The 26,195-nt window shown below is 33.2% G+C and overlaps 3 protein-coding genes across 8 annotated transcripts; 2 read left to right on the top strand and 1 right to left on the bottom strand.

The window, feature by feature from the left end:
* The first annotated feature begins 869 nt into the window (after positions 1-869).
* On the top strand, positions 870-10,344 carry LOC129870285 (uncharacterized). 3 transcript variants are annotated; one of them, XM_055945014.1, is made up of 12 exons: positions 870-953; positions 2,066-2,165; positions 3,589-3,716; positions 3,793-3,946; positions 4,092-4,201; positions 5,351-5,434; positions 5,516-5,564; positions 5,686-5,777; positions 6,885-7,017; positions 7,183-8,209; positions 9,224-9,334; positions 9,431-10,344. In XM_055945014.1, the coding sequence occupies exons 2-12, from the start codon at positions 2,070-2,072 to the stop codon at positions 10,054-10,056; spliced, it is 2,610 nt and encodes an 869-aa protein (XP_055800989.1). In that variant the 5' UTR covers positions 870-953; positions 2,066-2,069; the 3' UTR covers positions 10,057-10,344. The 3 variants fall into 3 exon arrangements, with proteins under 3 accessions (XP_055800989.1, XP_055800988.1, XP_055800987.1); XM_055945013.1 differs by having other exon boundaries at positions 878-1,029; XM_055945012.1 differs by lacking the exon at positions 870-953 and adding an exon at positions 1,011-1,099.
* Positions 10,345-13,923: 3,579 nt separating this feature from the next.
* Positions 13,924-18,995, top strand: LOC129870078 (nuclear transcription factor Y subunit B-1-like). Of its 2 annotated transcripts, none has more exons than XR_008762031.1 (7): positions 13,924-14,115; positions 14,183-14,431; positions 16,489-16,618; positions 16,917-17,104; positions 17,216-17,275; positions 18,278-18,392; positions 18,699-18,995. XR_008762031.1 is itself a non-coding variant. In XM_055944663.1 (7 exons), the coding sequence occupies exons 2-6, from the start codon at positions 14,208-14,210 to the stop codon at positions 17,270-17,272; spliced, it is 501 nt and encodes a 166-aa protein (XP_055800638.1). In that variant the 5' UTR covers positions 13,924-14,115; positions 14,183-14,207; the 3' UTR covers positions 17,273-17,275; positions 18,699-18,995. The 2 variants fall into 2 exon arrangements, 1 of the variants encoding a protein (XP_055800638.1); XM_055944663.1 differs by lacking the exon at positions 18,278-18,392 and having other exon boundaries at positions 16,917-16,922; positions 17,021-17,104.
* An 849-nt stretch (positions 18,996-19,844) lies between these two features.
* Positions 19,845-25,488, bottom strand: LOC129870079 (protein IN2-1 homolog B-like). 3 transcript variants are annotated; one of them, XM_055944665.1, is made up of 10 exons: positions 25,227-25,488; positions 23,448-23,519; positions 22,818-22,878; positions 22,623-22,709; positions 21,648-21,746; positions 21,469-21,571; positions 21,317-21,393; positions 21,019-21,126; positions 20,251-20,331; positions 19,845-20,011 (listed from the first exon to the last, which is right to left on the bottom strand). In XM_055944665.1, the coding sequence occupies exons 1-10, from the start codon at positions 25,412-25,414 to the stop codon at positions 20,000-20,002; spliced, it is 888 nt and encodes a 295-aa protein (XP_055800640.1). In that variant the 5' UTR covers positions 25,415-25,488; the 3' UTR covers positions 19,845-19,999. The 3 variants fall into 3 exon arrangements, with proteins under 3 accessions (XP_055800640.1, XP_055800641.1, XP_055800639.1); XM_055944666.1 differs by having other exon boundaries at positions 21,317-21,387; positions 23,448-23,522; XM_055944664.1 differs by having other exon boundaries at positions 23,448-23,522.
* Between the last annotated feature and the right edge of the window lie 707 nt (positions 25,489-26,195).

Here is a 26,195-nt window from a genome sequence, read left to right on the forward strand (position 1 = left end):
TTCATCATCTATTTTTGTCTTCAACTTTTCCTTTTCAAAGCGAATAATATACATCATATTCAAATTTCGAATTTAAATTTAAATTTAAGTTTTTTCCATATATTAACTACTGCAACTATAACATTCAAATTCAGATTCAACTATTGAAAAAACTTTAATTCATTATCCAATTTTGCCCTCTATTTTTTTCTTTTTGAAGTCGATAATACGATGTCATAATTCAATCTTGAATTCATTTTTTTCCATATATCAACTACTACTATAACATTCAACTATTAGAAAAGCCTTAATTTATTGTTCATTTTTTTCTCTATTTTCCCCTATTTCGACGGTATGATACAATATTCTATTCAGATCTCACATTAATTTTTTTTCTATATATGAATTAGAACCTATTTGGATAGACTTATTGCTTTTGACTTATAAGTATTGATTTATGGCTTTTAGCTTATTTTTATCTTTTGGCTTAAAAACAAGAGCTCGTAATCACTTTTTTTAATTTATTCGAACACTCTAAATACACTTATAAACTATTTTGACTTAAAAACATTTTAAATAAATCAATCCAATCAGGCTATTACTTTTTCAGTTTTAATTTATTTATCCTATTTTATTTTATGAATTACTCTCTCGGATCACATTTTTACTAAATATATTATTTATTATTATTACTTTTAAAATTACATACTAAATCAAAACAGACAAATTGAAATAGATAAGCTTTAATTCGTTATCCATTTTGGTCCCTTCACTTTTTAGTTTTTCCCTCTTCAGGTCCATTGTTTATTTATTATTTTTTCCATTTCCCGCTACATATATAATATAATACTAAAAAAAAACAAAACAATATATAAAGGAGTGTGGTAGAGAGGGAACATTCATCAAATTAACAAAAGCCAACCATTAAAAGCGGTCTCTATCTTCTGTAATTTTCAATCCTTTTGGTGGTGGCCGTACTCTCTCTCTCTCTCTCTCTCCTCTTTCTCTCTCTTTCTGCCTTTTCTCTCCATCAGAAAAAAAAAGTTCACTGTAAGTTTTTTGTTTAGTTTTCTGCAAATCTGAGCTTTTCAAAACCCTAACTTTTGAAGAAATCCGAAATGTATGTAAGAATTTGTGTTTTTTTTTTGGCTCATTTTTGTGTGGTGTGGAAATGAGAATGATGATATGAATGTACATGTGTGGTTTTTTTAATTATATTTGGAAATGAATGTGTGTGAATTATATAACTGGATTTATCAATTGAATGTGTGTGAAAGAAAAGTTCATTGATTTTTTTTGTGCAAATCCGAGATTTTCAAAACCCTAACATTTTGAAGAAACCCGAAATGTATGTGAGAATTTGTGTTTTTTTTTAATTTTGTTTTTTTGGCTCATTTTTGTGTGGTGTGGAAATGCGAATGATGATATGAATGTACATGTGTGATTTTTTTTTTTATTTTTTTGGAAATGAAAATGTCTGAATTGTATAAATGAATTTATCAATTGAATGCGTGTGAAAGAAAAGTTTACTGTAAGTTTTTTTTTGTGCAAATCCGAGATTTTCAAAACCCTAACATTTTGAAGAAATCCAAAATGTATGTGGTGTGGAAATGCAAATGATGATATGAATGTACATGTGTGATTTTTTTTTTTGGAAATGAATGTGTGTAAATTGTATAACTGGATTTATCAATTGAATGCGTTGAATCTATGTGTGAAAAAATGTTCACTTTTAAAGTTTTTTTTGGTGCAAATCCGAGATTTTCAAAACCCTAACATTTTGAAGAATTCTGAATTGTATGTGAGAATGTCTTTTGTGTGTGTGTTGTGGAAATGCGGATGATTATATCATTGTGCGTGTTTTGTTTTTGAATTTCTGGAATAGGTTAATGTTGTTTCGAAATTTTCTGATCTGTTGAGGAAATGTTGGTGAACCTGTAGATTTAGGGTTTTGAAGAATTCATTTTTGTTTTTAATAGATGTACTAGGTTGGAGGAAATGTAGGTGAGAGTATTAATGTGTTCTAATGTCATTGTAGTAGAAATAATTGAATTTATTTAAAATTTCTTTTTGGAATTGATTGCAGGGCAATGATGAGCAACGAAGAAGAGAAAAGGTGTCCACTTTGTGCTGAAGAGATGGACTGGACAGATCAGCAGTTTAAGCCTTGCAAATGTGGTTATCAGGTGTAAATTCTTTTAGCTTTTTTTTTGTTTCGAATTTTTTATTTGTTTTGGTTGAACTGAAATAATAAAGGGAAATGGGATATAAACTGTTTTATGTTTTTATTTTGATAGATAGTACTACTGGTGTGGTAGTATTGAATATCTGTTATAATTGAACTGGGATATACTGAAATTTCATTTTTTAAAATTATTTCAATTGAACTATTTTGCTATTATCTGACAATTGTAGAAGACTTACATTTTTGTGCTAATTTATGTAGCCATTTGTTGAGTCTGGTCCAGATTTCATGTATCTAGTATGCGTCTACAGTCTGCCCGTCTGTGTTTGTATATTTTCTTTAGAAATCTTGGTTTGCTCAATCCTAGTTTCCTTCTAATTGCAGTTTTTGGTCCAAAACAATTTTTTACTTTAATGTGCTGATGAGAGAATAGATAACTTTATTACGAGGTTTATTTTGATGTGAACTATTGCTTTAGCTAAGACTAGATTAACGATTAACACATTTTGTGATAACAGGAAATATCTCCTGTTTAGGTTATAGAATTAGTATACACTGATGCGGTTCTCCAGCCTTATTTGCTTCTAATTGAATTGAATGAAAGTTTAATCCGCATAGTAAATTACATGCGATATTAGGCATGAGTTACTATAGTAGTGTTCACATTTCCTTTTCACAAATATGACTGGAATGGTTTAGACTTCAGTGATCATTTGAAAATATTGATGTATCAACAGACTTAATGTTTGTCAGCTTTGAAGTAGCTCCAGCTCCTAATAGCATTGCATAGCAAACAGTCCCTCACGGAATGGCAACATGCTCTTTCAAGTTGATTAACATGATAAAAGATTCTTTCATTAAAATATGACGTTTCTTATACTCTGAATGCTATCTTTAATATTTAGAAAACGAGATAGAGTTCAGCTTGAGAAAGTCTAATAATATACAATTTTTGTTTTTCTTCTTGACAGATATGATATTGAGTTTTTTCCCCAGGACTCAATTGATTTCTAAGATCACTTCCGGTCCTTGCCTTTTTATTAGTTAGTCCTGGCAGACCCCCCAGCCAGTGTATTTTTCTTTAAATGAGTTTCTTGGTAAAGCGACTTGAAGACTCTTATTGCTATTTCTATTTTTTTAATTTTTTTTTTGTTGAACTAAGCAAATGTTGATGATTCATATTTAAATTTTGATCCAGTTCAAAATTTCAGCCGTCTAAAGTTAATTGAAAGAATAATTAGATATATCATTGCTATCACACTTCCTACTAGTTGATGTTGTCATCACTATTAGATTTTGTTGGAATCTTGATAAGACAACTAACTTGGTAGTATGATATTTAAGGAAGGAATGATAAAATGTAGACTTTCAAATATATCAATTGTTCTCTTTTTGTGGCTTATATTTTACTATTATTACTACAGGTGTGTCTTTGGTGTTGGCATCACATAATGGACATGGCAGAAAAAGATGAGTCAGAGGGACGATGTCCTGCATGTCGAACAACATACGAAAAGGAGAAAGTTGTTAGAATGCAAACAAATATTGAGAGGTTTTCTCCCTTGTGACTAATTTACTTTTTTTTAGTATATGGAGATAGAATGTAACAGACAGTTAGTTTCAAACAGGGAAGGGAACATCAATGCCAATAGGAAAAGCAAACAACAACCAAAGGCAAAGCCAAAAACTAATGAAGTCAAGAAGGATCTCACGAATGTTCGGGTCATTCAACGTAAAATGGCATATGTGATTGGCCTGCCTATTAGTCATGCAGATGAAGATGTATGGAGTTATTTTCCATATTACGCGTTGCTAATTTCTTTTTGATGAAGTAATTGGTTTTGTTAATTCTAAATTTATTGACCCTGTTATTATAGGAAAAATTCTTCTTGTCCATATCTCTACTGATGATTTTTATCTTGAGCAGCTTTTACAGCAGAAGGAATATTTTGGGCAATATGGAAAAGTTACTAAAATTTCTCTGTCTCGGACAACTGGTGGTGCCATCCAGCAATTTGTTAATGATACCTGTAGTGTGTGAGTAATGCTACATGTCTTGGTTATCTTGGCTTATGTAGTTTTTTACTACTGAGAGATTTGCTCTTAAGGGTTCTTTGTTTCCTTAGATTCAACTAGTCCAAGTTTTGTCTCATAGGGTGGACTTCATTTTTTATTTTTCTCTGATGTTATTACCTTAATATGTTCCCATTACTTCATCCTGATTGGCCTTTGTTTGGATCTTATTGCTTGTTAAGGTCAATATTATTTATCTCATGTTGCAATGGTCTAAAGTCTTGGGTTTCTTCCTATTTGTCTTGCAGACAATCTTTTTTTGTTTTTGTTTTTTGTTTTGCTGAAATTGGGTACACATTCAGTACAGTCTTAGTGATGCTTCATCAATTAAATTATGCTTTAACCTATCAAATTTCTTTTTGCTGAAAGCTGTTACATTATCCTTACAAATCTTTATACTGACATAAGATGCTAGATTGTAGAATCCTTTCAATTTTAGGTGCTTGTATCCTCATCTGCCTTACTTTTCCAGTTAATCCTTGGGATAACAATTAAAATTGGATATGTATGCCGCTTTCTTTATAATTGGTTTTAGCTTGGGATATGTATTTCTAAACTCCTGTAGTACTAGAAACTCAAATCACTGAACTTCTCATGAAGAAATTTTCAAATTGAGGTTAAAAGGCGAACCAGATTGTCACAATTTAGACATTGTGTTTGGGTTGTTAGATATTCCTAAAGCTCATAATGGTTACTTGTTATTCCCTTTTAAATTATTTCAAACAAAATTCAATTAGGATACTGCAAGATGATAACTTTTGATTGTATCATTAGTTGAGACTTGAAAGAGGCGAAACTGGTGGTGTTGGGTGGCCTAGCCATGATACATGATCAGTAAGAGGCTAGAACTACAGAATTTATTAAAATACTTGGGTGCTGAAACTGCATGTGGGGGAAAATAGAAGGTTTGATTGAATGTCTCTGTTTGGATTTGTTTTAGTACTAAGGAAGTCAGAACTGTTTGACTCTTGGTGTATTAAGTTATTCTTCACAGTTTCATATACTTGTGCATTTCTAAAGTGTGCATAATTTGCTGATCAATTTTGGTTTGATTGCATTTCCCCCCCTCAGGATTGTTGTTCTCATATTTGATCATTTTCTGTTTTTTTGCAGATATATTACATATTCAAAAGAAGAGGAGGCCGTGCGGTGTATTCAGTCTGTACATGGTTTTGTCTTGGAAGATAGGTATTTGAGGTAAGCATCCACCCCTTTCTTTTGTTTCCTCAGTCAGTGATGCATACTTTCATTTTTTTACACTAAAAATGGCCAATGCAGAGCATCATTTGGGACTGCAAAATACTGCCACGCGTGGTTGAGAAACACGGTATGGACCGTGGTCTGTTTATGATTACTGTTCTTCCTGCCACTCCCTTTGTGAGAGCTTGTTATAGTTTACCAAACAAATGAATAACCAGTGTTGACATGCTCTTTTTTCTTTTGCGCAGCCTTGCAGTAATCCTTCGTGTCTATATTTGCATAGCATTGGTGCTGATGAAGATAGCTTTGGTAAAGATGATGTAGCTGCAATTCATACAAGGTATGTAAGATACAAAACTTCCCTCCGATACTGATGTGCTCCCTCTGATGTGCATATGTGATCTGAGGTTAAAATTGAGAGGGCAGTGTATGACTGCATCGCCTATAATAAATTATAGCTGTCTTATTTTTCTAGTGTCCTCTTTTGGGTGGGATAAAACTTTGTGCATAAAAGAAGAATTTAGCTTCTCGGTTTTGCAATACTAACTAAATCTGTTTCAATCCAATTGGTGTTCCGCAAGCTTTACATGCAGAAACTGGTGTTCCAAGTATATGATTTTGATACTTGGTTGAAAAGAATGATGTTGCACCCAAGTAGATATCAGTTTGGCCAACTTGGTGCTGAAGGTCTCATTTTACCAATTTCAAAAAAATAAAACTTGGTGCTGAAGGTCGCTTGAATGTCACTCTGCGCATGCTAATAACCAGTGACACATTATTGCCTTTTACTGTAACATGCATATATCTTCCTTGAGAATTGATGAAATGCCAACCTGTTTATTTTCTTGGTGAGATCATGAAGGGATTTTCTGTTTTGGATAAATAATGAGGAGGTAGTTTGCATTTGCCCCGTTTCCCTTTTCTTAATATATTAGGTAGTGATGGCCCGTGTTAGCACAGGCCCAATATCGTAAATATGAAATTGCAAATAATAAAAATTAGTACATGTGAGTGACCATCAAATTAGATATAGACAACATCACAGCACATAAACAAAGCTATTTCTGTTTATAAATGAAATCACTACTATACCCTCAGCTTGGAATTTAAATTCCAGTGAATAAACACATCGAAACTTACAGCTTTTCTATATAATATAAATAATTGCCTTGTCTTGGACAGTGACAAGCTTTATTTCTTGTGCTAATTGAATTTTGACTCTTCAGATCTTCAGTGATATTTTTTTTTCAATGTTGACTCTTCAGATCTTCAATGGTATTTTTTTCAAGGAATGCCTGCAGATTTTGTTCTAGTGACCTCAGAGGTTCCCGAAGTTGATATATTTCTGTAGTTGGCCTAACTGAAGGGTTTTATGTAATTGTTGCTTTGCATAATAAAATTCTCCTGGGTATAGTCTCAGCATTGGTTTCATTTGTTGGTTATACAGGAATAGAGTTCAACAAATTGTTGGTGCCACCAGTAATATGATGAACCGCGCAGGAAATGTCTTGCCACCTCCAATTGATGAACTATCTAGTACTGGCTTTACATTGACTGAGACATCTAGCATTAGAAATGCAGTAAGTGTAAGAAACCTTGATGTTTAGTTCTGCTTGTGAGTCAATTCCTTTAGCAAAGTATCTAAACATTTAGCTTCAGTTTCAGCACAAAAGTTGCTGTAGTTTTCTAGGGATTCTTTGGTTTGAACTGCCAACATGTTCACAGAATGCTTTTATGTGATTCAGGATGCATCAAACGATACAGTGAATTACAGTAGCTACATGGCTCATGTAATTCCTCATGATAAGGATGGAGACGCTGATGGACCAAACAGAATGACAACTTTTGTTGATATTGTTGGACGGTACAATACTTCTGGTGCAGAGAGAGATGGAAATAGCACTGAAGATTGTAGGATTTTGAATTTATCTTCTGACCTATCTTCACTAACCATTAGCAAAGATAATCATGGTCATGAAACATATCCTGATAAAACTTTGTTCAAAGTTCCATCTTCAAATCACGTTGTCAATCATCCGCGAGGCAACCAAAATTTTGTTGAATTTTCAGATGAACCTTACAGGGAAGATTATACATCTTTTGACAGTCAAGGACTGAAGGATCCAAATAATATAGATCAAAAGGCTTTTCTTTTGCCATCCTGTTCTGCTCAATCCACAGAGAACTCTGGTGGTCGTTTATTAGTACATACGCCATGTAGTCTGAGTAGCAATGTAATGGATTATGGAGCTTTACATAATCAAGTGGATGAAGCTTCTCTGCCACTTTCATGTGTAAATGCGATATTAAATGAAGGACTTCATGACTTGAAGTTCCAAAGCTCTGTCAAATCTGATAGGGTTTACAGAAGTTCTACCTCATTTTCCAATGAAGAAATAGTGGAGCACCTACGGAGGATTGATGGTGATAATTTGACTAATTATCAAGATTCTTCATTCAATGCCATAGAAAGCAGTATTATTTCAAATATTATGTCAAAGGACTTGGATTCATGTGATGATTCTATGGCCTTGCGTCGTAGTTTTGTTGGCTCGTATGGTGAATCTGTTGGGAAACATGGTGCTTCCTGGAACTCTTTGCACAGCCACCAATCAGGGTTCTCTTTTGTGAAGCAAGATGACTTTCCCAGGCAAGGAGGTGATTTGGATTCGTGTTTTGGAAATATTGGTCAGATACCAAAGAATTCATCCATCCTTCAGGATTTCAGAGAGAACAAGGAGCAGCAGTATGTGCACAAGGCTCCGTATCAAAGTAAGTGTTGGCAGGACTTTTCCTTATTTTATCTAGTAAAACAGTTGGATTTAGCTCCTTTTCAACAAAAAAACAACAACTTGGATTTAGCTCCCTGTATTTATCTTTCATTGATTTTGTTTTCATTTTTCTTGGAATCAATTTGACCCTTGCTTACCTATAGGTTTTCTGTTCTTTGATTATTAGAGAAAACCATGACACTAGCTTCAATTCTTAGCTTTGCTTTATGTTTCTGTGTTAGTTGCTTTCAGTGAATATATATAATGGTTGTCATAGTTTTGACAAGCTTTCTGGCTTATGTTTGATTGCTATCCGATCACTCAAATAGATAATTACACTAATAGCACAAAGTAGTTTGAAAATTGGTATAGAGCCCGTTTGGATGGGCTTAAAAAAAAGTAACTTTTATGTATGAAGTGCTGAAAGTTATTTTTATAAATAAGCAGTTGAGTGTTTGGATAAAAGTGCTTAAATGAGGAAAATGATGTGAATTTTAGGGTTAAAAAAATAAAAAGGGTAGTTTGGGAATTTAGTTAAAATATAAGGGATATAAAAGTAATTTTCATGGTCAAAGAAAATGACTTTAAGCACTTAGAAAAAAAAAGTTAGGAATCCTAACTTTTCATTTTTGACCGACTTTAAAAACTTTATGGCTTAAAGTTAGCATTAGGCAAACACGTCCAAAAGCTAAAAAGAGGCTTTAAGTTGGTTTTGACCAACTTAAAACCCATCCAAACGGGCTCATAATAATCCTTGCTTTGTTTGGTATTGCTCTCAAGGGTGAGGAAGAAATGAATTTTCCTGGCTTCAAAATGTATACCAATGAGGAAACACAAAGGGATTTTATGTGTATATGTGCATTTCTTCTGACCTCTATAATTTAACCTACCCAGTTGCTGTGCCGTAGTGTTCAGTTTCATACTTCTGAACATATTTATAGTATAGTGGTACATTATTGAAAAATATTGCACTCGATTGGTTATTGTATACTGAAATCTCTGAGCTGTCTAACAGTCACCAGACCAAAAGGTTCGGCTCCACCTGGGTTCTCAATGCCCTCAAGGGACCTGCCTCACGGTTTTGCCTCATCTGATGATATAGGAGGAATCCCTCGTGCTCTCTCTGGTAACACCCACATTTTAGTTTTTCACAATTGCATGATAAGCTGTGTTTTGTTGTGAATGAAGTTAGTATATAGTTCTTATACTGCTATTTCTACAGGTAATCGTTTAGTAAATAGTTCTTCATCAAGTTTGCTTCATACACCATCAACCGGAAGCATTAGCAGTGCAGGTGATATCGATTTTGTTGACCCTGCTACATCAGGCTTTGGAAATGGCAAGCCAGCAAATGGTTTTGATATCTCAGCCCTGGAAATCGGGTCAGCTTGTGTGCCACAGAGGAGAGGCTTTGAAGATGAGGCAAGAATCTGGCATCTTATGCAACAAAAATCTTTAGATCAAGGGAAATTCTCTCAACGAATTGCTTCTCAAACACCATCAGTGCATCAGTCACGAAGGTTTCCTAGTCATGGCGGAGATGATTATTTTGGCCTGGATGATATATATGGCTTCTCGTCAAGGATGGTGGATCAACACCAAAATTTTGATCCACCTTCCTATTCACAATTTCCACAGCAAAAGCTTGCGACAAATGGCCACATATTTAATGGCTTCCAGCACAATAGTTTGGATGATATCCATCGTAGTAATGAAGTGGACAGTAGGACACAACACCAAACAACAAATGATACATTAGGTTTCAAAAAATTCTACGCTGGATATGGAGATGTGATGTTCCAGGCGCCCCGGTCTGGCGATGTATACACCAGAGTATTTGGGATGTAACTCACAAGACACTTTTAAAAAAAAATGAAATTGTTCCTAGTTACTTTGTATTGTCTATGTTGTCTGCAGAAAATTACAAATATGTCACCAGTAATTACATACTTGCCTGGTATTGGCTATTTGAGTTGAGGTGTGGAGGGAGGAATTGAGCCAATTATATTTTTCACATTTCCCTATCATCCATTAGTTTATTAAAAAAGCTCATTTATCACTTGTTAGTTTTGATCTTTGGTTAAGTGATACAAAGTTTTTTAGTTAAAAGAAAATGACATGGAAGTCCATTAGTTACATGTGATTTATTAGTATTATGAATCATAGTTGGTATTCCAAATATCCTATTCAATTCAAGAAAACAAAAAAAGATGGTTGAATCAAAAAAAAAAACTAAAATAGGGATTTAGCAGGAGAGTTCGAATGTGAAAGTAGCATACTCGTCTCTAGAATAAGGTATGTTTTTCGTGTGTTATTTAATTATAAGAGCGGAGCAACAAGTACTTACTTTTTTTTTAAGACGTTTACTTCTACACAGGGTGCATATATTGGATACAAACTTTTTTGTGTGGTTAAAAATTTCAGTATTTAGGGTGTGTTTGGTATGGAGGAAAATATTTTATGGACAAGTTCTCAAGTTCTCTATTTTACATACAATAGGAAACAACTATCCAAACACAATTAGATAACTAGAGAACTTGTCTGTTCTCATGAGACCGTAAAATATTTTGCAACGTAATTTTTTTCCTTTTTGGTTATTTTTAAACATTTATGTAATCAGAAAAAAATATAAATTCCACGCCAAAAAATTTACAAATTAGTGCTTTTAATCTCGTATTATTTCACGTTTGGTGGGATTTCACTAGTTATGTTATTGTTGTTGTTATTCATGCCTTCCATTCTTTTTCTGCTTCACACTCAATTTATCCTAACCTCGCGGCTCGCGTTATTAGGTACTTTTTGAAAATACTTAATATATATACACATGAAATCGTAACTTTCATGCTATATCCACCTCAATGATAGAGTTTCCAAAATGATATTAATTTACATATATGAGGTACAGGTACTGCATATATAAGGTGACGAGTATAATATATATAATGTATAATTTTTATGAATACACTTAATTGTGAATATCTATTTATTACTCTTATAAGCAACTTTGCAAGCAACTCTACAAGCAGACTCCTTTAACAGGTTTCGATAAGCAGCTTATAAGAAGATCTGTAGGCAGTTTCCTATAAATAGCTTACAAGCAGCTTTGTGAGCGGTTTCAATTCTTCTATAAATATGAAGTCATTTCAGTTCATCTGGATATTAGTTTGAAGTTGAATAAGATATCAATCTTTTTCTATATACTTTTTTCTGGTGCATTTTACTTTATAGTCTTTTTTATAACACGTTATCAGCACGAGTCTCTGCCACCTTGAGCAAATACTTCGAAAAGTATCGAAGGTACGTACTTTATTTCCTTAAATAATGTCTAACATTTCTTTACCAACTTTAACGCATGAGAAGATGATATACAAGATTGGAATGCGAAAACTTGGACAACTGAATCGCGGTCTTCATCAAGAGGGAGTAAAATACGCGTTGAACTATTTTTTCCTTAACCAAGTGTTTTCCCATTGGATTTTCTCAATAAGGTTTTTAATGAGGCAACTAGCAAATGCATAATACTAGATACGTGTACTCTTTTTCTTTCACTAGGATTTTTTCTCACTAGATTTTTTTCTAGTAAGGTTTTAACGAGACATATAATCTATTAATGAACATCAAAGGAGGAGTGTTATGAATACACTTAATTGTGGATGTCCATTTATTACTCCTATAAGCAGTTCTGCAAAGAGGTTCCTTAAGTAGCTCTGCAAGCAAGTTCCTTAACAAGCTTACAAGCAGCTCTGCAAGCAGTTTGCTTAAGCAACTTCGTAAGCAGGTTCCTATAAGCAGCTTCGCAAGCAGTTCCTATAAGCTTACAAACAGCTTTGCCAGCAGGTTTCTTAAGCAAGTTCCTATAAGCAGCTTACGAGCAGGTTCATATAAGCATTTTTGCCAGCAACTTTAATTCTTCTATATTAGAAAGTCATTTCAATTCATTTGAATATCAATTTGCAGTTGAATAAGATATCAATCTCTCTATATACTTTTCTCTGATGCTATTTATTTTATAATCTTTCTTATAACATAACCAAAATTTATAGTTTCTGAGTTATGAATGATCACAATTTCTTTTGTTTGTTGCATTATTAATACAAAGACATGTTGCATTATTAGTTTTGAGAACGTGTGTTGCACTTTGATCCCTACTACTACATAAAATTTATAAAGATCAACAAATTTATAAAGGTTTAACTTTTGTTGATCATAAGATAGTATCTTTATTTTACTATGTCCTGCTAAATTCGTCCCTTGATTAATCCATGTAACTTAAGAAATTTGGGAAAGATAAATTTTGTTAAAATAACTTTTAAAAAATACTCTATTTATAAGTGGAAAGTGTTTAACAGAAAAATTCCTTGTAATAAAAAGGATACAAATGTATTTGTCTTTTTTAGAGGAATTCAGGGAGCTATATAACTCATTTATTTTAAGCATCATGTTATAGTTAAGTCCCATTGACCATCTCTCAGCACTTAATAACTTTGATGTTACCCAAATTCAATTCAGAAAATTGGGTTAAAATAAACATGAATAAATTAGTCTGAAATTACTCATAAATCTTCAAATAACATTCAATAATTATAGTAAAAAGTTCATGAAATTTCTGTTTGAAACAATAATAGCATCATATGGTATGCTAAACTTGTTATTTTATTATGTCTAAGGAGTTAAATAACATATTTGAATTAATAAAATAACAAACTAATGATAAAAATGTATATACATAAATAATTGGACAATGCAATAAGAATCTCTATACAACATTACATGTTCTTTTAATTTATCGGAATCACACAAACTTAAAAAATTATAAAACATAAATTTATAAAAATTAAAATAAAAAATAAAAGTTAAAGAGAAAATATTTGTAACAATATCAAATCAATTAACGTAAAAAATAATAAAATACACATGTCAACATACCATACTGAAAGAAGTTAAATAAAGCAATATAACAATAAGAAAAAAAAATGACCAATGAATAAAAAATTACATAAGAATTATAAGATGATGAAACACAAAGCGTAGTGGACTAACATTTTCTACCCAATTTATAAAGGGAGAAATTGTGTACATGAAAGGTTGTGAATGAATGTGTTTAATTGTAGAAGCTAAAAAGTTTGACAATTAAAGTCATTAAGAAGTGAAAAACGATAAGTTGTAACATCTAACCATGTATTTGGTCTAGTTTAATTGTTATTATTGATTTAATATTAAAAGTTCCTAAATGTGAAGGGAATTTTCGTAATTCAACTTTGAACCTAAAAACTTCCTATTTTTAATAATATATATGATATGATAATGATATATGTACTACTTGATTCCATAGCTTACTACAAACGCGCATAAATTCTCTAGTTATCTAGTAGGCAACGACTATAGATTTTAAATATCTTTTACTTTTTATAAAATAAAAAAAAAGACGTTTGATTATAGATTTTAGATATATTACTTTTTGTAAAAATATTGGAGTTAAAATTGAAAATAAAGTTGTGTTTGATTATACTTTTTTATAAAATAAATATTAAAATAATATTTATACTTGAATGTATTTAACATTGAATTTGAAATTTTCATATTCAAAAAATGATTTTCAAATAAAATAAAAAAATTATTTAAAAAAAAAATAAAAAATTTAATGACCAAACTACCCCTAATGTTCCAATACATTTTACAACATTAACCAAAAAAGCAAATTTAGGTTCTGTTTCTTCCACATATCTCTCTGCCGTCCGATCTCTCAAACACCAACCTGTAAATTCATCAACAAAGCGCGCCAAATACAAAAAAATTTAACTTCATTTTCTTCGTCTTCTCTGCTCATCGACAAAGCAAACGAACAGAAAATTGAACAAAATTCAGAAAAAAATTCTGATCCGGTCAACTGTTGAGTTAGCAGCTAAGGTTAGGTTATATAATTATTTTTTTTTGATTTTTTTGGTATTTTATTGTGGTTGTTTTGTGTTTTTAGGGTTTGTGTAGTAGTGTTGTTGAGTATGGCGGAAGTTCCGGCGAGTCCAGGAGGTGGTTGTGGAAGCCATGAAAGTGGAGGTGAACGGAGTCCTCAATCGAATGTGAGGGAACCGGATAGGTACCTTCCGATAGCAAATATTGGTCGTATTATGAAAAAGGCATTGCCTGCTAATGCTAAGATAGCTAAGGATGCGAAAGATACTGTTCAGGAATGTGTTTCTGAGTTCATCAGCTTCATCACCAGCGAGTAAGTGTTACTCTTTTCGTTCACTTTTACTTGTAGAGTTTGGAATTTGGACTTTGCAGCCCCTTAAGAAACAATGATTGACATGAATATTACCTATCTTGTGTTATGATTTTGGGAATAAGTAATTAATAGTGAGGGTAAAACATGGAAAAAAAAGATGCTTTCCTCTTGAATATGCTAAAAATGACAAGTAAAAGTGAAAATACATTTTAGTATAGTGGATCAGTAAGTGAACGGAGGCAGTATATTGCTAAGATTTGAACTTTATGGGTTCTAAACTTTTGGATAACTGTACATATTTAGTGAATTTCTTACTACAAATACAACATTTAAACTAAAGCAACTCGGTTCGGAATCCATATGTCTGCTTGTAGCTCCGTCCATGTAATATTAGGAAAATGGACAGGCTTCCATATCCTTTGGATTGATAATGGAATAGATACGGGTGGGAATTATGTATAGTGGGAGCACATCCAAGTGTTCAGGAGGGTGTCTCTGAGTTCATCAGTTTCATCACCAGCGGGTAAGTGTTATAATGCTAGGATTTGAAGGATTCTAAATTTTAGGATAACGACATCATGGATTAGTAACTGGGTTCTAAATTTAATATTTGTACATAGTTAGTGAATTTCTTAATACAAGTTCCACTTTTGAACTAAAGCAACTGGGTTCGGAATCCATATGTCGGCTTGTAGTTCCGCCATGTAATATTAGGAAAATCGATATGCTTTCATATCCTTTGGATTGATAATGGAATAAATACAGGTGGGAATTTCGTATAGTGAGAACACATCCAAGTGTTTCAATGAAGAGAAAAGAACAAATTAGTTATTGCGTGACATCATACACTAGTCAATACGAGTCGAGATTTAAGGGCTTCATATACCTAAGGATTTATTTGAAATTTGATGTACTATTAATTCGTTGTACTTACAAATGTTTAAATTTGAAGTGGTATTCTTGAATCTCGGAGTTTATCTTCTAGAGCACTTACTTGTCCTTGGAAAATTCCTTGGAGTCTCTTTTTAGGTTTAAAATATGGTGGAATCCAGAATTTTCGTAACCGTATTCTCTGCACGTGTTTTCTATGCTTATGGATACAACTTAAATGATTTGCTATTTTTGTTGAAAATAATTTTTGCTACCGTGTTTGATGTGCTTATGGATACAACTTAATTGATTTGCGATATATGTTGAAAATATTCACGTGATGTCAATTTTGTTGTGCATATCCATTTATGAGTTCCAAATTTTTTTAAACAAGAACAAAACAATGTTTGTAACTATTTTGAGCATATCGAAAACGTTTGTAGAAAGAGTGAAAGTATTGTTGGTAAGGGCCTAAGAGGTGAGAAAGAGAGGCTGTGTGAGGAATGGAAGAAGTGAATATTGGAGGCATTTGGGGGAGGGAAGAAGAGAAGAAAAAGGGAATGGAATGATTGGGCCCACTATGGGTGACAGAGGAATTTGTAGAAGTGTACATTCACATATAATTCCACACCATTTGAAGAATAGCACCAGCTGAGAAATGGTCTAGATTGGCACCAGTTAGCAAAGAAGGGCAAATATAATACGAAAGGATGACAAGGGTATTTTTGTAGCCAACTTTCGAAGGGGATCAAAGTTAAACAATATCAAATAGTTGAGGAGAAATTTTGGACCTTTTCCCTAGTTCTTATTGATGTATAACATAGTAAAAAGGTGCCCCAGATAACAAAAATGTTAGTCTATTTGTGTACACGGTGTGTGTTTACTATATTCTTTCTTTATATCAGAGAATTTTTGAATAATATTTTACTCTTTCTATGGTACAGATTACTGTTTTAATGGTCAAGGTGTGATTTCCAATCCATATATATTCGCTGAGTCTTCAAGTGAGGACTTGTGTATAACTGTACATGTTAATAGATGATTGCAAATCAAAATAATGTTGATAAATAATGGTTCTGAGATAGCAGCTTTCTTTGAACTTAGACGTCGACATTTATTAATCAACATTGAAGTGGTAGTTTGTGGTCTTGCATATGATTTTAAATATGTTTTCTGTTATTGTACAGGGCAAGTGACAAGTGTCAAAAAGAGAAGAGAAAGACGATTAATGGAGATGATTTGGTATGGGCATTGACCACCTTAGGATTTGAGGACTACATTGAGCCACTAAAGGCCTATGTGATTAGGTACAGAGAGGTAATTGCAGTTCCTCCTCATTTATCGATGATAAATAAGCTTTGATAAATGAAGAGATCTTGATGTTCTTGCGTGTATGTTTATCATCAACAACAACTAAAGAGAGACGAAATAGTTCTTTTCTGCTCATCTGGAAGATTTGCTGTGTATCAGTGGTCTATATGAACTTCTTCTGTAGTTTCGAAGAACTTCTAATTTGACCCCGTGTTATTATCCAATTATCAACTGATCAATGTCTCTTTTTCTGGTGATTGAATCATTCTATTTGCTGGGCTATGGGTTAATCATGGTATTGCAGATGGAGGTATGCATTGCTTCCCCGCATCAATGATATAGAGTTGTTTATTTTCTTTACCTCTGATATGTCACTAGCCATGCCGTGGGGATTGTTTCTAATGTCAGGGAGACGTCAAGGGATCTGCTAGGGCTGGAGATACGTCTGCTAGAAAAGATATAGTTGGTGGTCAGCTCGGTTCCAGTACACAGGTAAGAGGGTACCAAACTCTCTATTCACCACGTTCTGGTATTCTTAACCCTTATAGAATCAAGTAAAATAGGTGTTATTATTTTGACTCGTATTTTCTGGGAAAATGGCAGTTTGTCTATGATGGGTCTTTTACACAAGGCTTAGACTATGGGAACTCCCAAATGTGATAAGTAAGTGCTTCTTCATTCTCTCCTTCCTGTTGCAAGTTTTTTAATAAATAAGAATTACTTCTGTCAGAGTAACCTTGCTTCTCACTATGTTTTCTTCTAGCCTTTATTTATTACATCTTTTGAGTGAGGAAAATCATTTGGTTATCATCCTTATATTAATTTTGATTTTCCATTTGGGGCTGATTAGTTCATGTACCCTATGATGGCCCCCTTTTCTCCCCCTCTATTAATTTATATATGAGGTCCACATGGAAAGATTTATATAAGAGACATTTGCTTTTTTACATTTTTTAGGGCAAGAAAAACAAATAAAGAGCTAACTTTCTTTAACTTGTGCTGCTGGCAGAGGGGTCGGTGCCTGTGTTCTGCCTCTTGGGGAGGGGGCTGTGTGTGTCTTCCCTTTCTCAACTATGACATACTCGGTTAGGACCTCAGCTCGGTACGCATAGAAGTACAATGACAATTTGCTAGAAGTAAAATTTTTGGCTGATCTTAACATTTTTTATCTTCCCTTCCTCTGGCAGTAGTGTTGGGGAGTTTTGGATGCTCCCGTTTAAAGGTTACTTTAGATCTAAGAGCTAGATAAAGGTGTCTTAAAATATTGTAATAGCAGTATCGACACCATTTTATGGGCAGACTCAGCAAGAAAGGATAGTGAAGTAAAAGAAACAAATATATGTAGGGGTGTTATTTTCTAGTTTGTTATGCTTACCGATATTTCATAAAAGAAGCTTACCTGGGTTTGGGTTCTTCTTTATTCAGTTTGCTCTCCTACTGGTTTTCTTTCAATAAGTAAAACAAGCAAAAAAGCCACGAAGTTAGATCTGTCTAGGTATGGTGAAGCTACAAAAGTGTAATTGTTCCTTATAAATCTGTTGAGGAGTTGAGCAAGAGTAAAATGTCTGTAGTATACATCGTTAATATACACCAAAAAGCTAATATGTGCAGCTGTTCTATTTTAAGAGATGGACTGTAACAAATACTAGGTTTAATTGATTGCAGAGGATTATAGTTTGGACAATGGGTAGATTAAAAGTGGTGTTCATCGAGCTTGCTACCTCTCAAAAAGAGAGGGGTGGGGGAGATGGTCGCCTACCTCTCAACAGCGTGTATTAAGGTAAGTTGAAGCATATTTTTGGGGAACTGTGCTTTGATTTGTGTTACTCAAGCCGAGGGTCTTTCAGAAACAATCTCTCTACCAACACCCACGAGGAGGGGTAAGGTTATACACTCTATTTTCCTTAGACCTCGCTTATGAGATTACACTAGATATGTTTGTTGCTGTACAATTACAAACTGTAAATTAGTATTAGCACGAATGAAGAAGACTCCGTTGTGTGGAACAGAGCTTTGATACTCTTGCTTCTATGTCGTTGTCTTGATAGTTTAATTGAAGTGCTGATTATTTTTGGTCGATTTGCAGAATTACAACGGTGCAGATGCGAGTATCTTCTGCCTTCCGGTCTTGATGATCTATGTACTAAGCCAATCAATGTTATGCTGATAGTATTTGTTTGAAAGCTGAATTAACAGGACCGTTTCAACAAGTTTGGGGGCCTAAAGCGAAACTTCATAGAGAGACCTTTTTCTTTTAGTTGTTAAATTGAATAACTATAACATACTCAATGTAATCCTATAAGTGAAGTCTCGAGAAGGTAGGATGCACATAGACCTTATGAAATAAAAATGTTAACAATGAAAATATTCAATGAAGAAAGTTCAAAATTTAAAAAGTTTATATAATGATACTAGTATGAATTTGTTGCGGTGCTTAAAATTTAAAGAATACATAAAAAAATAAATTTGATCTTTTTATAAACGCAAAACAATAGATTTTGCATAATGCAAAAGGTTTAACTGTTTATAGACGTTAGAATAATCAATAATGAGATAATAAAAATTGATTGAGGAAATAAAAAGGTAAATGTAAGAATTGTAATGTGGGTTCATGATAATCACCAAAATATAAATAAGTTAACAAAATAGATAGTAACGTAAAAAAAAAGATGCAACAATTAATTAAATACTATTCAATTTCTCAATTATTATGACTTTCACATCAAATAAAGTAAACAAATAATATATATATATATATATTCTATAGGAAAAATTTGAAGCCCCAAACAATTGTTTTAGTGGTTTTATGATCGGACGGCGACAGGACCGAAAGTATCCTGCAAATCTTGAATTTAGCCATACAACCAAACACTTTGATGCACTGTAAATGTAATTTGGCTTTTATTGTGTCAACTGATAACAATCTTCTTTTTCTGCAAATTTGCTAGGTTCTAAGGTTGATTGACCTCAGCTTTTTGTATGAAGTTACTTTTAAGATATTGCTTTTTAGAGTTAGCAGAAATATTCTTGGTGTTTTTCTGATTAGAAATAGTCATCGTGCAGCTGTATATATATAGAGGGCATCCTAAGTTAGCAAGGTCCGGGGAAAGGCCACACTTGAAGGGTTGTGATGTAAATAATCTACTCTAATGCAAATATTAGTGATTGCTTTTGTGGCTCAAATCCCTAACCTATAGATCACACGGAGACAACTTTACCGTGCAACTATATATTTATGCGACAACAAACCGTACGCTAGTTATATTTATACCATATGCATTGAGATTAATCATATTCTAATACAATGAACAAGACGGCCCCTTCACATATAAACTGTTCAGTAGTAATCTTTGCATAATTGTGGATGATGTGTAATGACCGAGCTCATCAGAGCTGAGACTGCAAAAAAAGAGAGGAAGAAATGGTAGTGAATCTAATTATTAAACAACTTTTCGAAATAAAAACGGGTTGATTTTTCGTATGGTCACTCAACTAATAGTTTTATTAAAAAAGATCACCTTTTTTCTTGATTCCATTTTTTTTCAACAAAGGAGAGTGATTTTTTGAGAAAATAACTATTAGTCGAGTGATCATCTGAGAAATCAACTCAAATGAAAAACAGTAGTCAAGCCATATACCAAGAAACGTCTTTTATAGTTCTCCAGATGCTCCTTTGGGTCACGTTTAGTTACTGTATAAGCCTCAATTTGGTTCATCTCCTGCAGTAAATACATCATACTACATCAACTAATGTTCTGCAAAGTCACAATGTCTCAAAGACTAGTGCTTATACACACATACAGAAAACTTAAGGATACGGAGATGGTAATAGCTGTTATCTGCATACAATGGAGAAAGGGCAACCGGATGCTTTAGAAGGTCCAAGGAAGGGTCGTATCTCAAGGGGTATAATATTAATTCCATGGCTAGAACCTCTGACCAAAGACGGGCCAGGATTTCAACTTTATAGGTTCTGAAATGACTGACTTCAAGTGCAAATAACTGGGTTCTAAATTGACATAATACATAAACATGCACTCAAACTTGACTTCAGTTGGCAATGTCACGTCAGCCTTGGGTGTCCACGAGACACAATGAGACGAGTTGGAGCATTTCGTTGCCAGTTGAGACCAAGTTTGGGTGTCTGTATATGTATTATGCCTAAAATACAGGTTTGCTGGTCGATCCTCCTATTGTATGCTAAGCATGAGGATGACACTATAGAATTCAAGCAGAACATCATTATAAACTTGACAGTAGCAAATTCCACTAATAGCTTCGAGAAACACAATGTCCTAGTATCCAAGTGATTATATTTTCGTATATAACTCTAGTTAAAATTTACTTCTGGTGGTCAATGCATTCCATTGGAAAGATTATCAAAGAAAAGGTAATCCGTGCGATACCTTGATCCATGCTGCAAGTTTTGTCCTGCCAGCTGTAATATCGTAGTTCTTTACCTCGAGCAAGAAGGGCTGGAATCTTTCAATAAATGGTGCATAAGCTATATCCACCTGTCCGTCACACATATAAGGCAGTAAATAATGGAATACACGACATAAATTTGCTTCATTTGCTGCATTCCGAGAAAATAATTCTTATGGTGAACATTAACAGCAGATTTCACCTTTTCACTTACTAATGCATAGATAGGTCTTTTACGAGCGTATTTTGAATAACCGAAAATAAGATATGGATACTCACCAGACTGAATGTACCGAGGAAGAAAGATCCATCAACAAACTTGGAAAGAGCAGTCTCAATGGAATCAAATGCTGCAACTACACCAACTCGTCTCAAACTTAAAGCTTCTACCACAGAGCAAGTATGTAAATTATATAGGAGTAAAAACTTACTGGCATCATTTATTTTGTCTTCCTTCAAAGATGAAATTACAGCTTTATAAAAGGAGTCAAAGTAGGAGAACAATTCTTCTGCAAATTCTCTCTTGGAAGGATCCTACATTAGCGAGCACACAAGTTGAGACATGGGAAAAATAGGAAAATCTCAAAGAAAATCCCTTTTAAGAACTTACATCAGGGAAAAGTGATGGTCCTTCAAAGTTACTGTCAATATATCTAATGAGATCCATACTCTCTCCCTTAACTTCATTGTTGTGTTCCAGTGATGGTACCTGTGCAAGAAAATAATTAAGTTCTCGGAGTAGAACTACAAAGTGACAATAAAGTGTAATGCAATGAACTAGTATGTATATTTAGCAGACCTAAATCGATTCATTTACCTTTGATCTATCAATCATTCAGAGATAAGCTAAACTTTGTTTCTGGGGCCTTTTAATTTAACTAATTTGAAATTAATTAAACTAAAGAGTCTACACACATACACAATCTTTTTAGTAACAAGAAGAAGGCTAAAGCCACAATGGGTCCTTGCCATCTGAATCAGTAGATATATGGAGAGCAGGGACATTTTTACTGGTAGGGGGTGGTCCCGTTACGCTATTGCGAATTTCAAAGTTCACAATACGTAAGCAAAATGATTGACGGCCCCTTAGATCACAGATAGAATTATCTTAGAAGGGAACCTCAAATACAAATACGCACAAAGAGACATCATTTGGTTTCAACTTAACGTTTAGGAATTGATAAAGCAGGTTTGTAGATTAACTGTGCTAAAACAACAAGCGGACCAGCTTAATTCTACTATGGATAAACCCTCTGACTTGGACTGGGGAACTTCAAAGAAAGCAACAACAACAACAACATACCTAGTGTAATCCCGCAAGTGGGGTTTGGGGAGGATAGTGTGTACACAGACTTTGCCCCTACCTTGGGAAGTAGAGAGGTTGTTCCTGATAGACCTTGGCTCAAGAAAAAACATAAAAAAGCAGTCCGGGAAAAGAAATAACAGAAGTGAAGAAGCCACGACAAATACTAAAGATAGCATGACAAATCGTTCTGAAAAAAAATGAGAACTTCAAAGAAAGCAAAGACTATAAACCATTTGAATAATTATCACCATTTATTTGAAACAATAATGTCACTTTCACCTTATTTGCTGGATAAACTTTCTCCTTGTACCAATCTGGCCTGTTCTTTAGATCAATAGGAACCAACTTAATATTTTCCTGCAGCCCCTGATTTACATACAAGAATATACATCACTAACTTTATAGGTAATGGAAGAAATTCGAGTACACACTAAATTTAAGCAAATTCTATATCAATAGTTGCTCCATACACACCTTACAATTTCTAGCAATCCACGTACGTTGGGCATATGGGCATGAGTAAGAGATATAAAGCCTTCAACCAAGAAAATGAATAAATTGACTATCAAAAGAGAGATAACTAGTATATCGAGCTAATTTCACAAATGGACACTGAATTTTACCGACTATAACAATATAGTTAGAAAACTGTTTTTTGTCACAGCTTTACCTACCATAAGAATAAAATCACAAAACTATACCCGTTATAACAATAAAGTCACCTTGATGGGTAGGTTTTACTTTATAGTGGATAAAGTTTAGCAACTTTAACGGGTAAAGTTAAGCCACTGAGCTACTTTAATGCGACAAAAAGATAGAATTTATTGTTATAATGTATAAAGGTCAGTAATCATATTATATCCGACAACGAACTTTATCTACTATAACAGTAAAGTGCTAGATTTTTACCCACTATTATCAGTATAAATCACTTCAATGGATAGGTTTTAGTACTTTATAGAGGATAAAGTATAGTGACTTTATTATTGCAAGTATTAGTTACTTTTAACATGACAAAAGAATAGTATAGTGACTTTACTGTGATACAAAACAATCACATTTGAGCCAAAAAAAAGAGCAATAAAGTAAAAAAAAGCAACTAACTTTGGAGTTCCATCAAAGATTGCTGGTGGCTCTGAAGAGGAATCAAGGGCAGGAGGAAGCACCTCTCTGGAACTTCTGATCAAACAAGGAATTGTTAGAACTAACAAAAACCGTTGAACCCAATTGAAGGCGCAACTTTTAAGATTGAGTGATTTCTTGGATGGTCACTCACCTAATAGATATTATCTTAAAATCAAGAACTAAAGATCGAAGTTTGAAGACAAGGGAGTAAACAGAGTAGAAGAAATTACAGGTGCGTTTGGTATGAAGGAAAATACTTCAACTTTTTTAAATAGGAATAGGAATAACAATTTCCTCCCCACCCTAAACGCCCCAAGCCCCCAACTCTGATTACTCCATCCACGCCACCCCGACCCAAGAGGTGGTGCTAGCATTTTGCTTATGAGCTCTGATGTATTTGTGCTAAAAAAATCACTTAATATGTATAAATAATTTATTCAGAACTTAGTTAGATGTATTTTTAGAATCTAGAACCATAAATTGAAAATCCTAGCTCTAGCCTCCTGCAGTATTTGCTTAATAACAACAACAACATACTCAATGTAATCCTACAAGTGAGGATTAGAGAGCATGGTGTACGTAACCTTACTCCTTACCTTGTGAAGGTAGAGAGGTTTTCTTCAATAGACCTTCAGCTCAAGTAACACATATCAGAAATAAGTATGTAAAGCAAATATAGTCGTGAACAAGTCATATAAAAGATAAACAATAGAAAAGAGAATAGAAGCAAAAAAAACAAATAACATGATAACCAAAGCAAAGGAAACAACAAATATTTTCTTAGATTACATTTGAAACAATATTTTCTTGTTCACTTATGAGACATCAAAAAACTAAGGAGTTAGTATTTACAAAAATAAGTCAACCATGGTTTTTTCGCAAGTTTCACACCTCAACTATGGGTTGTTCCATTTTCCTACCTGTTCAATTTTCCTACACGAAAGATGATAATAGTTGATGTAGAAAAAAAAACAATTAATTGTTGAAGTGTGTTTTAATACACAGCTAATGATAGTTAATGTATAAAAAGTGAACAATTGATCATAAAAGCGTGAAATTGCATAAAAAGGATAGTTCAAGCCTACTTTTAACCATTATGTCAAAAATAAGTAACAAAACAACTTATTTTCCAGATAAATATTTTACATGAAAAAACATTTTGCTTCTTACCAAACACATCCTAACCCCCTTGTGTGGATGGTTGTTACCCGTTGTATTGTATTGTATTGTTGGTCTAAATATAATATTTGTTTTGATTGTTACTTAAATTATATTGTATCGTATCATTTAAATCCATCGTAAGGTAACAACGAAAAGATCCATTTTGTGCAACGACCAATTTGGTGTGATCGCATCGTTACCTTTATCTTTTTTTCTCATTCTGTCTTACTTATTGTTTAATAATTCTATTTTATCATTTACCCTACCTTTTCATAGTAGCTCTATCCCGTAGCCTACAATTTCTTGTAGGTTTATTATTCAAATTATAGATATGTGACATTATTAATAATGGAGAACGATACAATTTACCAAAATGTTGTATTCATTAAAACAACATAGTACATCCACCGGAAGTACTCATCCGAAGGACAAAGGCTGCGTCAGAGGTTGTAGCGGCTGCGGGTTATTTTGGGTTCCAAAAAAAAATACAGTACAATACAATACATTATCAAACAATACATAACAACCATCCAACAAAGTGTAAAGAATATGAAAATTCCAGAAAAAAATAGCAAAATACTAGAGAAAGAGAAGTACCCAGAAGCCATTATTGAAACAGCTGGTAGAGCACAGATTCTGTGGCACCCAATGTGATTCCATTGTATTGGGTATTTAGCATTAGAGAAAGTGAAAGAGAGAGAACTGAAATCGGTCCTTGAAGGAAGAGGAATTGGAGAACTGAAATTAATACTATGAATTTGATACCCAATGCTCCAAGCTGCCATTTTCTCCTTATCCTCCCCCTCACCCTCTTTGGTGTAACTGTGTTTTCTTTTTCTGTTTTCCCAGAGAAAATGACAGAAATGTCAATGCTTTTGGTAAATTCAAAAATCTATTGATTATTGGTTAATCATTATCAGTTTGATTATTGGTTTAACCTTTAAAATTTGATTTAAAAAAAAACAAAAATCACTTAGAAAAAGGTGACAAACCAAATGAATAATGCACATAGTTGATAAATTGAGTTTTGCTCTAAAGCAAATGTATAACATCGTATAACAACAAAAGGTTGAGATAGCAAGAAAAAAAAGTATGAAAACTAAACCTTAAATGAAGGACTTTGTATAGCAGATGGTAATAATTATAAATTATTGAGAAACTATCGGGCTATCGGTTAACCCGTTAAGAAAAAACTTTAAATCATTAAGAATCGATAACCTGATAATAAAAAAAATTAAAATCATTATCGAAACCGCTAAACCAATAACTCATTATCGATAAATCAATAACTTTTTCTCGATTCAATTTATTGGTTTCAATTTGATTTTGAACTGCCTTAATTAGAATCGTGTTTATCATCCGAACAACTCTTTCTTATCGAGTATTTAATATTTTTAATTGACAAAGTTGTATACAGTGAAAATATATATATATATTAAGCTTGTGCATAAATCGATTCGATCCAAATTTTTGAATCAATTCGTAGTAATTTGAATAATATAATTCATATTATATAATTTAAATTTAATTGTAATATAATCTAGTTTTTCAATTCGAATATGATTA

This window comes from Solanum dulcamara, chromosome 10, assembly GCF_947179165.1.
Source record: "Solanum dulcamara chromosome 10, daSolDulc1.2, whole genome shotgun sequence".
In the NCBI taxonomy this organism is placed as follows: Eukaryota; Viridiplantae; Streptophyta; class Magnoliopsida; order Solanales; family Solanaceae; genus Solanum; species Solanum dulcamara.